The sequence below is a fragment of the Acartia tonsa genome, chromosome 1 (genome assembly GCF_053477335.1).
Source record: "Acartia tonsa isolate MP-2025a chromosome 1, ASM5347733v1, whole genome shotgun sequence".
NCBI lineage: Eukaryota > Metazoa > Arthropoda > Copepoda > Calanoida > Acartiidae > Acartia > Acartia tonsa.
The window spans coordinates 11,851,118-11,864,962 of NC_137260.1; the positions used below are offsets into that span (position 1 = coordinate 11,851,118).

At 29.9% G+C, this 13,845-nt stretch overlaps 1 protein-coding gene across 1 annotated transcript in view; it reads right to left on the minus strand.

The window, feature by feature from the left end:
* The window catches only part of LOC145332227 (protein phosphatase 1H-like), a 69,362-nt gene that overhangs the window by 9,401 nt on the left and 46,116 nt on the right, over nucleotides 1–13,845 (minus strand). The window contains exons 14-17 of the mRNA XM_080177184.1: nucleotides 5,548–5,594; nucleotides 4,821–4,887; nucleotides 3,733–3,792; nucleotides 3,363–3,418 (exon numbers count right to left, since the gene is read on the minus strand). Of these exons, the coding sequence (XP_080033310.1) occupies nucleotides 3,363–3,418; nucleotides 3,733–3,792; nucleotides 4,821–4,887; nucleotides 5,548–5,594 (230 nt within the window). The remainder of the gene's footprint in view (nucleotides 1–3,362; nucleotides 3,419–3,732; nucleotides 3,793–4,820; nucleotides 4,888–5,547; nucleotides 5,595–13,845) is intronic.

Consider the following 13,845-nt stretch of genomic DNA (forward strand, 5'->3'; position numbering starts at 1 on the left):
GATGGTTTAGGCATGTTAGAATTGTCCTATTAACTTTAACTTGACTGACGATTCCTGTAACAATTGGGTTCGATTTAGAAAGAGTAGCAACTTTATAATTGTTACCAGAATGTCTGTACGTTCATATAAAACATGTTATTTTTTAACAACAAGAAAGATACAATAACCAAAAAAAATTAAAAAATACCATTTTGGATAATTAAGGATTGACATATTATTTTCAATAGAAAAGGTTAGGTTTATTAAAGGTTATCTTTGAGGGTTAGGGGTTATTCATAATTGGACGGAAAAAATCAAAACATATACATATATTACATGGGCTTCAACAATATATTTCGTATATTCTTTAATAAACAATAAAAGATACGGGCAAAAAAAATTGGCAATTTTTTTTACAGTGCAGCGAAATCTAACAAAAATCTATCCTATATAAATACTGCAAACTTTTGAATGATGACCTAAGTGTCTTTTTGCTTAAGAAACTTTTAAGATTGCCCTTTTTATCTTGTAGTCTAAAAAGTGTATATCTTTTGAAGCTTAAATGAAAGGTATCCTGGAATTACAGGAAATAATCCTTATATAAAAGTAACAGAATGACGGTGTGTCTGTCTGTACCGAAGGATCTTACTAACCGCTGAACCGATATGGTTCTCCTTTACAATGTAGCTTTTTATCCTGATCTTAACATAGATTTAAAAGAAAACACTTAACGTTCCGGCTCTAGGCCTCTAGGGTTGTAGCCGATAGTATAAGATACTAGGATATACTTATTACAAGTTTTGAATAGAGTTATAGTAAAGGAAACAAGGATAACAACTAATTAACACAGCATTCTAACATCATATTAAAAGATATCAATCAATTTGTTGCACAGTTCAAAATTGCTACACTTTAGATTTTAATAAATTATTATTCTTTTTTCCTTTCTATACATATTTTTTTTGTATCTATACTAAAACAACCGACACTTGGTAAATTGTTCTCGCCATAAACATCCTAGACACTTTTTACTTTTTGCTAGGTATCGAACCTTAAGCTATGAGATACAATATTTTAGAAATAAGTTTTATAAGAAAAATAAATATGTAAAAATTGACTAAATGTAAAATGTTTTAAACTAGAATCAACATGAAAAAATATTTACATATATCTACATTTTATAATAATTTTTTTCTGTTTTCGAAAGGGCCGGGTGTGGAATGTCAGAAAAATAGCCTAAAACTACCTAATATTCAAAATGAAATACCTTAAAACCATTCTCGCACCTATGTAAAGCTTTCTTATATGAATAACTAAATTTTTTTAGAACCTTAAGCTTCAGACCAAAAAACTTTACTACGTTATATAATAGGATATCTTAGATACCTATACTTATAAAGATACCTTACTTTAATTACAGTTTTCATTCCCTTCTGCGGAAAATATAGAAAAGCTTCCATTTACTGATGCCCACAATATCAATTCATTGTATACTAAACAAGGATGACAACATTCATAAGTAGCGAAGTTTCAAAATTATGGATGGAATATCCAGAAAAAACGAACTATAGAGCGGTGTCATAAAAAATATTGAACTAAAATAAATCACGAAACCTTGGCGTCTATCTTGAAAAGAAGCCGAAAAAATAACGTTTATATTTCATTCGGACGGACGGACGGACAGATGGACATTTTAAATTATAGAGTAGCTTCGCTACTAATAATGTTATATACAATCTTCCTTTATATCAAACATATGTACTTACCATAATTAATTTGTAGACTCGCATACCTTGTTGTATACGGATTAGGTTCCCTAAAAAAAAGTATCGATAGCAGGCAATTGGAAGCCCAGTTGAAACACAGACTAGTATACACTACACATACATCAACACACAAACACAAACATTTAGGAAGGCCTGATGGAGCTTTATTATTTTTAGTATTGAAGTTACTCTATAATTGACTTTGTCCGTTCATCCGTCTGTCTGTTCTTACGGCTAAAGGAAAATATTATCTTTACGGCTTCTTTTTGAGATATAAAGCTGAATTTTTGGTAAAAGTTATGATTATAGATAATTATGCTATCTAAACCCTTTCTATGTTATATTTTACTATACTTTGTATTTCTTGTAAGCTAAGAGTTACAACATTTTTGTCCTTTTCCCCCAAATAAACTAAAAAGCATATTTCAATTCCGTTATCCTTTTTTTCTACCCTGTAATATTGGATATTTGTATCCTTGTTATATATTTCTATGTTTTTATTAAGGTATACATTATACAATATACATGTATAAATACAAGCTCTCAATCATCATATATCAATGACATTGTGTATAAAAAACAAACTAATAGTACATCTTTATGTTATTATAGTTGTAGAACAAAAGGATTCTGTATATAGAAACCATTAAAAGATATACAAGGATGACATCCATAAGAAGTTTAGAAAATTGTGGAAAAGGAAATTATGAATCAAATTAAATAAAATATTTTTTATTTTAGGTTTTCTTGAAGAAAACTGCAGATTTTTATGAAGAAAATACAACATAGCGAAGAGCATCCAATTTACAACTTACTTGGCCTGCCGGTTTTTCTATCCTCACTTTCTTTTTCTCCCTTTCTTTTTAATAACTAATGAACAACATCTGCTCTACAATTCACTTTGTCTATTAAAAAAACCATGATTTTTTTTGTTTTCCAATACTTATGGATGCTGTCATCCTTGTTATGATATTTATGCAAATTTTCATATGTTTGACCATTCCCATATAAACAACCCCTTAAATAGTGGATGTAAATATTCATTTATTTCCCGGGTATGATCATTTATATCCCGGGTATCATTTTTAGAAGATATTTAATTTTTTTGGGAAGATTTTAGAATTTTTATTAATTACTAAAAGAAAGAAAATAATCTCCTTTTTTCATATTTATAATATTTTTTGAAAAGAACACTTATTTTCAATATATATAATTTAGCATAAAAATGAGTTTTTGTTTAAATGAGAATGATATTCCTGTCCAGTTTTTTGTTTAAACAAAAAACTGCACAGGAATACCCCATTCAAATCATTAATCATTCAAAGACTTACTCATCAAAGTAAAATAAAAGTTAAATAACTGTATGTTAACGGGGTGGGACCCTATTGGGTCTTTGAATAACAGCCAACAACGTCGGAAATATTAACACAGCCAAGTCGCTCTAAAAGAGCAGAGAGCACGAGCAGTTTGCTAGCAGACGAAAAAGGACCCAACCATTGGAACCAGGTAATGTCTGGGTTATACATCTATACATTTATACATACATATATTGGTAACACTTCTTTTTAACGCAACCGTCCTTTCCCTGTTAACATTTGTGATGTGTTTGTGACATCCCTGTGAACAAGTTCATAATCTCCCAAAGATCTAGCAACACCCATTGTCAACATCAACCTGTGGGTAACCAGATACTTTATGTTTATGTTTTTTCCCCCCTAGAGGCATCTATGTGCAATTGAATGAGGGGGAGGGAGTCCTCCACTTTTAATTCAAATTTTAAAGAGAAAAAGTAAGGGTATGTAACTCAAATGCAGCTTTAACTTTCCTTATTCTAACTGTATAAAGAAAATTTTTATAGTTTAGTTTCTAAATCGTAGTCTTTCAGGGAAATGTTTTTCTGTCCCCTATCAACCCTCGCTTAATTTTATAGCCTCTAGATGCTTGGGGCTAAGCCACTGATAGATAAAATAACAGTAAAGTAATCTTTCCTAACAGCTTTGCCTCTACCCGAGATCAAGGGAATACTGGCCACATCTTCTTGTGTTATCTCCTGAATATTTATATATAATATCTAGATTATTTGCAGGGAAGGTACCATATAAATATTTATGTCTGTTTGTCTTTAATGCTAGCCTAGCAAAATTTGCACTGGATAATTCACTTTTCCTTCCCTCTTCTTTTCCTCCTCCCTTTTCAAAAGCGAAGCTTTTCTAAAATCAGGGTCCGTCCGTCCGTAACGGATAGCTTTTTTCGTTAATTTAGGCATGTTAGAATTGTCCTATCGATTTCAAATTTTGCATGGTGATTCCTTTAGTAATTAGGTACGATTTAGAAAGCGTAGCGACTCTATAATCATTACCAAAATGTCCGTACGTCCATTTTAAACATGTTGATTTTTTTACTTGTTTAACAACAAATTTTTATGTGATCTAATCACCCAATTGATCTGATTTTTGGTATATTGATTCCTGGGACAACAAAGTATAATGTTATTAGCGAAGCAACTCTATAATCAAGTCCTAAAAATGTAAGTATGTCCATAAACATAATCCTGTATAAAGCAGTTTTTCAACAAATTTACTTACAACTTTGCTTCGACTCTTATACATTTATATTCTGATTATTCAGTTCTGACACTATATAAGTGTACATGTCCGTTTGTCCTACCGTTCAATTGCTTCGCTTTTATGAATGTTGTCATCCTTGTTTTTCCTGTTTTTTTATGGCGTTTTATTTTCAGATTTAAGTCCGAGGATGGTTTTATTTTCTACACTTTTTCTGCTTCTTCAAATAAAGAGCCCCTAGATTCCGCTAGTGAAAAAATAAATCAGCAACAAACATCGTTATCTAACACCAAATAATCGATTAAATAATTATTAATATTGTTTAAGAAACGACATGTTGATAATTTTCAGCAATGACCACTTTGTACAAAGCTAAAGACGACCATCGAAATTATATAAGGACAGAATCTTTTACAGAGAGTTTCTTGGGTAAAACATCAAATAATATAGCACATTAGCCCGCATAGCAATGTGCGTTTCTGAGATCTTGAAAGACTAGATAATTATCATATTCCTTGAGAGCCCAGCCGGACATGTAGAAATCACGGTACAGTACTTGTTTACCAACATCAGACGACCTACATAAATGTAATTAGTTGTTGAATAATAGTTATTAATTGCATAGTATTATAGACATATTTTCACGGATATCAAAATGAAAAAAAAAATTTAGCTTTAATTTTATGATCTTTATTTTGATAAATAGTGAAAAATTGTTTGTAAGACAATACTACACATAATTTTTAGTATGGCTAAGAACAGGTTTTCATCCAGCAGGTATTAATCGGTTTTCGAAGCCATACTGGAAAAATATCTTTCCATCTCTGTAATCTTTCTTTTGGCCAGAAGATGATATCCGGTTTGGCTTTAAAGCCAATTAATACCCGCTGGATTAGAATCAATTCTGAGTTCTACTGAAAAGTCATGTATCGTATCGTATTATAGTCAATTTTTACTTTACAACTCACTTTATCCGAGCGTTTGTATGGAAGTTTTAGATTTTATTGTTATTTGTAAGCTGAGGGTCAAAGTAAAATAAAGACATTGGAAAGAGAAGATAATGAAAGGAGAAAAGGCAAAGAAAAAACAAGAAAGAGAAAATTAAAAAATCTACTGTTACACACAGATGGACTGACAGACAGACAGAAATAACACTTATAGACTGGCTTTTCTACTAATAATCCAAAATGAATATTGATGCAAATTTTCAATAGGGAAAAATGATAAAAAATACTTACGTAAGTTTTCTTGCAAACTGAAGCCGTGAAAATATCTTTTCTCCCGACTAAACATTTGCTAATAACCAATAAATACTAATTTTCAACCAAAGGATTTATACAGTGTGTTTTTTTTTATGATCACTTTTTTGAAAGCAATTTTACCCCACTTATAGTTATCAGAATTTAATGATTAATGGCTTATTTTCTTCGTTTTTTAAGGGAAATTATGAAACAACCAAAAAAAATTACAGTTTTTGTTGAAAAAGTACAGTAAAGTTGAAAATTAAAAACTTAGGTGTCAACATCTAAAAATGGTTTTAGCGCATTTTTCTTATGTTCAAATATTCTACCTTTTGCAAGAATGGCTGCAAAACGCTTCAAACTTGGGATATAGAGCTGTACATTTATACAGATACTATTGGGGACATGTACTAGAATAGGTCAAAGTTTGAAGGCCATATCTCAATCAGGGAGAAAGTACTGGCCCCCCAAAGTCGACTACTGAAAATCCAATTTTGAGCATAAGAAAAATGCGCTAAAACCATTTTTAGATGTTGTCACCTAAGTTTTTAATTTTCAACTTTACTGTACTTTTTCAACAAAAACTGTAATTTTTTTTGGTTGTTTCATAATTTCCCTTAAAAAACGAAGAAAATAAGCCATTAATTATTAAATTCTGATAACTATAAGTGGGGTAAAATTGCTTTCAAAAAAGTGCTCATAAAAAAAAAAAACACTGTATAATTAAGTGGATGCTCAAAGGGGTACTTAGCGCCGAATAAGATAAAATTTATATAAATTTATAACTTGACTTTACAATGTTTTTTTCTTCAATCAAATATTAGTTTTATATTATTCTATCAAACCAAATACAATAATAGTTATTTATCAGGGTAATATAGACAGCTTTCAGCAAATACTAAAATAAAAATTTATAAGATTAAAACTTTTATTATTTTTGTTTTATTATTCTTGGAAAATTGTCTGTAATACGATGTTACACATAATTTTTCAGTAAGAATCGGTTTTAATCCAGCGGATTGTAATCGGTTTCGAAGCCATACTGGAAAATAAACTTATTCATTCATCTATATCTATGCAGTATTTGTGAATAGAATACATCAAGTATAAAATTGTAAATAGCCTGGGGGGTAATTTTGAAAATGGTATTGTTTCCTACTTGGCTAGCTTGCCAATTTTGTGTCTATACACATTATCTACTAGCCTACAGCTCACGTTGTTCGCTGGTCTGAAATGCTCTTGAGAATATTAAATATCCGTACTGGAAAGGTAGAAGGCTAATGCAATTATTAAGATATGACGAAGCGGCCTCAGGCCGCCTTAGGGTCCGAGTTATTAGGAAAAATTATTATATTATAAATTATAGAGTAGCTTCTCTACTAAAAAGTATTTTAGCAGAAAATCTTACATTAACTTTGTATGTCTGTCTGGTACAAAATCAGAATTATGATTTACTTGAAATTAAAAATGAAAAGCAAATTTGTCTGTGAGGATTTCGCTGACTAAAAAGCATCATATATATTTAATTAACTTTGTCAGTCAGTCTGTCCATTATGCTAAAGTTTTAGTAATTAGATTTTATGGTATTTTATGTTTTAAGTTTACTGTATATATTTCTATTGACATCTAATGTTTTAACCATATTGTCCGTCTATTTTATTAGATTTTTATGAACTTCACAAAGTTTATGGATGTTATCATATGTTTCTTGGTACTCTAACTGAAATGTATGTCTGTCTGTCTGAAAGAAACCGTAAAGAAGTAAACATGAATTTCTCTTCAGTTATAAAAGATCAATGGCTGGAATTAAAAACATCCCCATACTGATGAACTTACTTTGTCCATCCGTCTGTTGGAATGCTTTGATATGCATCTACTATTAAAGATATTATATAAATTCTATTGTAAAGATTTCCATGTTTATTAGCTTTACTAAGGACTTATAAATTTCTAAGAAATTCTATATGTTCTATAATTAATATCTTAACAAGAGTAAGGGCACATCAAGGGTAAACCTTGGCGGGTTAGGGCCCCCTGCAGGAGTTAGGCTTATGCAAAAAAAACTATCCCTTCTAATTTACAATTTATTTCTAAAATATGGAAGTGTATTTTCAATGCTCGATATGCACTCGATATGGGAAAGCACCCTAATCCTCACTTTGGCTGACCTTGCTTTTTTATTAAATATAATATTTTTTGCGCGAAGCCCCTCTTTAATTAGAAATGTCCGTCTGAGGGTAAAACATAATTCACCATCTGCTATTAAAGATAGATGGTTTTAATTTTTGAGAATATACCCTATACCTTTAAGCATCCAATATGTGATTTACTTATTCCATCAGCCTGTCGGAAATACCCTGCAAGGCATTTAATTTAAAATGTAAAAATTTTATTTATCAAATTCTAAATTAGATAGACGATCACGACTGATTTTTTCTAGAGAAGATTTTCCTGATAGATGAATATCTACTCTCTACCCACAGTTATGGAATCTCAACGACAAAGATTTTTTTATCCAATCTTGACAAGTAAGGTATTTTTGGATAGAGGAATATATATAGAAAACGCCTATGAAAATTAGAAAATCCGCAGAAATCATATTTGCAAGTTATTTGCAAAAATCTGCAATGCTAATTTGCAAAATTAATTTCATGCCTTAAATGACTTATTTAGAAAAAATCTTTTTTATGAAATGTGTTTATTTATAAGTTTAGAACATACTTAGGGCAAAAAAAATTTCTTTATTGTTACTTTTTTCACCTTATATATGAAAAAAGCAGTTTCTCACATTTTATGATAAAAAAAGGTATAGGAACAAAAAATATGATTTTTCTTGATGTAAACACAATAATTGGCATAAAATCTATCATCCTAAATGTAAAAATCAGATATAGAATCCTTTTTAGAGCTAATATAGTGCAAAAAGTAACCAAGACATTTTTGCAAAGTATGAAAATCTGAAGAAAATAGTTCTTTTTGATTTTGATATACATATCAGATAAATGTATATAAGATTAGTGATTAAAAACTATAAAACATGTTATAAGTTTTTTCAACACTGTCATTGATTAAATTGCACTTTTAGGTTTAAGAATTACCGAAGTAGTGCATAAAAACTCTTTTTATGATGTAATTAAACAAAATAAATGCCAAAAAACCAACTACAAAATGGTCTACTGCATTATAAAAAACGCCTAATTGTTGATTTGAATTTATTTTGTTTAATAACTTAATAAAAAGAGTTTTTATGTGCTACTTTGGTAATAAGTAAACCTAAAAGTGCATTTTAATCAATGATAGGATTGAAAAAGTTATAACTTGTTTTATAGTTTTTGATCACTAATTTTATATACATTTATCTGATATGTATATCAAAATCAAAAAGAACTATTTTCTTCAGATTTTCATACTTTGCAAAAATGTCTTGGTTACTTTTTGCACTATTTTTGCTCTAAAAAGGATTCTATATCTGATTTTTACATTTAGGATGATAGATTTTATGCCAATTATTGTGTTTACATCAAGAAAAATCATATTTTTTGTTCCTATACCTTTTTTTATCATAAAATGTGAGAAACTGCTTTTTTCATATATAAGGTGAAAAAAGTAACAATAAAGAAATTTTTTTTGCCCTAAGTATGTTCTAAACTTATAAATAAACACATTTCATAAAAAGATTTCTTTTTAAATAAGTCATTTAAGGCATGAAATTAATTTTGCAAATTAGCATTGCAGATTTTTGCAAATAACTTGCAAATATGATTTCTGCGGATTTTCTAATTTTCATAGGCGTTTTCTATATATATTCCTCTATCCAAAAATACCTTACTTGTCAAGATTGGATAAAAAAATCTTTGTCGTCGGGATTCCATAACTGTGTACCTTATTTAGTCTGTCTGTACTAAAAGATCTCTATAAATAAGCATCCATTATATAATTTACCTGGTCTGTCAGTCTATCGGTAATGCTCTGATTGTCATTTGATTGACAGAAAGATGAATTTTTCCCTGGTAAAATTTTACAGGGTGATGAGCATCTACTCTGCATCTCAATTGGCCCGTCAGTCTGTTTGCAAAAATATGTTTTTCCACTTTTTTTTATGATGGTTAAGATCTCAATAACTACTGAAGCAATTGGGTTCTCTATTTTAGGTAAGCTTTAAATAGGTCCCATGATGGTATTAGGCTATTTCATTTTCAGATGGTTTTGAGCTATTTTTTCTAGCCTGTTTCTGCCCCTTTTAATTGAGAGCCCCTGGATGCTAGGTACACATCCGCTAGTTTAAAATATTCTTATGCATTTAGAATAGAAAGAGATAAATATATTAACTTACACGTATAAAGATTACTTCAAGTTCAACTACTTACGTTAGAATTTCTGTCCGGCTGATTTTAGTTATTTATTTTATAATAAAAGCCTTTGATACTATGAACGTATTAACATTCTGCCTTAGCGTTTTCTTGTTTTAAAAAAAAACTCTCTCTAACTTGTTTCTTCTTCCATTTTCTTTTGATTTCTTAGTTTAATCTTCAAATACGTATTTATAATAAAGCCATTTTCATTCTTTCAAAATTGCAATTTAAATTACGGAATTTATTTTCCAATATATATTTTTTTATAACCGTCAGGAAAGGGTTAAAATGTTTTTAATTTTTGTTTCAAAATTTGGACACATTAGGGAGGGGCGCTAGAATCAACTCATTTTAAAACTAAGTTTTCTTAAATTTACTATATTATGAATTTAAATTTTCTTTTTTAAGAATAGTAATAAAATACTTCAATATTATGAAAATAGCAAGATGAAATAAAAAAAATGAATTTATTCTTAATGAAGTAAAATATTGGGTTTTATTGTTCTGGGCAATGAGAGTTTATTATGGATTATTGGAGCACTATGAGTTTTAAGCATTTATTCCTTGGAAAACTTGAGCTCGTTTATAGACATTTATTTCCTATATAGATCTGACATAAATCTTGAAGCAATAAAGCAGGCCCTTTTGTAAATGTTAAAAATTGGAAAAATCTATTAAATAAAAGTAATCGCAAATATACTTAGTAAATAAAGGTCTAGTATATAATGTGTAGTACAATTTTTTTCTTCTCAAAGTAGCCTGAAACCTACCTAACACAAAAACAAGGGTGACAATATATGATACAAGCGAAGCATTCCAATCAGACGCTATGACACACGAATATGAACATTCGTAGCGTGTCAGAATTTAAAAAGTAGCATGTTAATTTATTCCATATAAATTTATTGCAAAATTAGGGTACTTTTAAAGGACATATTACAAATTGAATTGATGATTAGTTTGAAATAGTTTACCTTGTTGTCCAATGAAATTTAAAAAAAACAGATGAATGAGATTGTTATATCATGAAGTCCTTAATTATAGAACTTTTCCAGCCTCGCTACCAATGAAAGCGACTGTTCTTGTTTTAATCGGATGATACAATTATTTCATCTGAGCTGGATCTTTAAATGTGTAGCCGTAGCCGTGGCCGTAGTCGTAGCCGTAGCCGTCGCCACTACCAGTGCTGCCAATAAAACAAAGGTTTTAAAAGATTTTACAGCAGTGCAATGCCAGCTATCCTAGAAATATGGATATCTAAAATCTTCTATGGCCCATCCAAAAAATAAATTATTTTTATCAAAGAAATAAAATTATTATGCCTAATATTTGAACTAATTGGCTACGGTTATGCGTTAATATTCTTATTCCTTTGCGTATACTTTCTGTACTCTTTAACAAAATAATAACGCAGCTACTCTATTATTTAGGTATGTCTGTTTGTCACTTGTGTACAATTATTCTAGGTATCAGCAATTCTTTCTAAACTCATAGTTCTATTATATGAAGTAAGAGTTTTTTGTTCTTTGCGGCTTCACATTTTGAAAACTAATGAACCGATTAGTGGTCCATTCATGGGAAGCTTCATGTTGGTTCTGGGATGGTTTTAGACTATTTTCATTAAAGATTTTAATCTCATGATGGATTTAGACTATTCATCTATTCCGTTTTTCCCCTTTAATTACAGATCCACTAAAATCTGGGGGAGCATTATTGAATTTGGTTTACCTCAATTCTTAATATGTGCTAATTATGGACATATTTATTCTTGCTTTGGTCATTGTTTTCTGTAATGAATTTCTATTGTACTTTCTCTTCCCTTGGACATACCTTAACATCTGTTATATGCGGTTAGAGGTAATCAGTAGACTCAGACTGTACGCAAGATTTAAAAATGAAGGGTAAATAACCACTAAATTAATATTAGGTTTTATATTTCTTTTGGATCATGGAAAGGAAACGAAGTTGCTGTTTTCGTCGTATTTTCACAGTAGCTTTTCTCCTATTTCTAGCCCCTGTGGAGGGCTTTAGCCCTTCGGGGCAATCATTAACATTTTCTCAACCTAACCTATCCTAAAATGACCTTTCAAAAGCTACTGTGAAAATACGATGAACCCTGCAACTTCGTTTTCTTTCCATGACACTTTCTTTTTACATTTAAAAAATAAATTTTAGAAAACTTATTTAAACTTATTTATATACAAAAATGTACTGTACAAATTCATGCCCTTAATCCACTTGTCACCATTTTATGCATCTTAATTATCACCAGGGACAAGGGAATGATATTCTGACAAATAATTCTAATGGAAAATTTCACTAAAACCACCTTCCCCTTTCCTCCCCTTCTTACCCACCCCTCTTCAGTTAAATGAAACACTTTAAAAGGTTTCGTGATTTTTGTAGAAAACTTTAAAAGGTTTCGTGATTTTTTATAGAATTTATTGTTAGAAAATCTACCCCTGATTATCACGGATTATCAGAGGATTGACAGAAAAAAAAACTCAGCTAAAATAACCATAACGGTTCAATTCGCGTCAAAAGACAGCCGAGGCCAAAGTAGCGGCCACTCTTGATCATCATTTTTAAGTAGACAACACAAAGTCACCTTTTTGGACATTCACAGCCATTCACCGAACTTAAAAATCCCTGCATGAAATGAATGGCAAGGAAGAAGATTTTACACAGTACACAACCTATATTAATAATGCCTACAGCTTCCGAAAATAATTTCCTATGCTAAATTTATTCAAAATAAAATTTTATTCAAACTTTAAAACTATTATACTGTACATCACTCTAGTCTAATTTTTTTGGAAGCTACATTTATGGCAGTAATCCTAACGTTAGTTTTAATTGTCCTATATTTATAATTTATTATTGCTATGGTTTGTGTATCAATATAGAATAGTATTGAAAGCTTAGCATCTTAAAAATGTTGATTTAAAAAAAAGGTTTTCTAAAAACAAAATTTGTAACTTGATCTAAGGAGATTCAAAGAACTATTAGACACAACTTTATAAGCTGTGTTTTGATATAAATATCGACTTTTCATTAGGAAATAAACAGACCTTTGTTATATGTATAATAAAAATAATGAATAATTATAGAGGTATAACCAAGACAACTATCTGGTTCCAGTGGTGGGGACATTTTCCGTCTGCTAGCAAATTGCTTGCTACTCGTATGTAGCGACTTGGCTGAGTTAATATTTCCGACACTATTAAATCAAAGACTTAACTAAAAGTCGGCAGAGGGTCCCCACTGCCACCTCTATTATTTTACTTTATTTAATGTAGCTAGCCATACAATATTAAGAAAAACAACTCAAATAAATATAAAATAAACAATGCCACTCAGATTTAACATTATAAATTCTCTTTAAGGTTTATAAGAAAAGAGTTAAACTTGGAAAATGACAATAGAAAAACTAGAAATATATACAATACAACACAAATTTGAAGAAGGGACATTGGGAGTGAGAAGGCGAGATAGATAGAGAGAGAGAGAGAGAGAGAGAGAGAGAAAAAAAGAGATAGATATATATAGATGTATATATAGGAAAATGAGAATAAAATAGTTAGATATATTGACAGTTAGATAGAAAGATAGGGAAGAAATAAAAATAAGAGAAAATTAGAAAAATAAGGTCAGAAAAATATTTTAAAAAAACCAAAATTTATATGTATATTTTTTTTAATTTAAACAATAAAAATCGACATTAGTTTCTTTAGTTGACCCTCTCTTTTTTTCAAAATTTTGGGCTTTAACTGGCTCTAGTTATGAGTGTGCATTGATTTTCGCACAAGTTTAACATTAGTAAATAATTTGATCAAGGAATTTCAAACCTTTTTTTTTGGATAAAAAAAGTGGTTTAAAAGGTTTGAAGGGGGTAAAATGTGGGGTTTCAAAGTTAGAGGGGCTATATACCCTTTTACCCCCA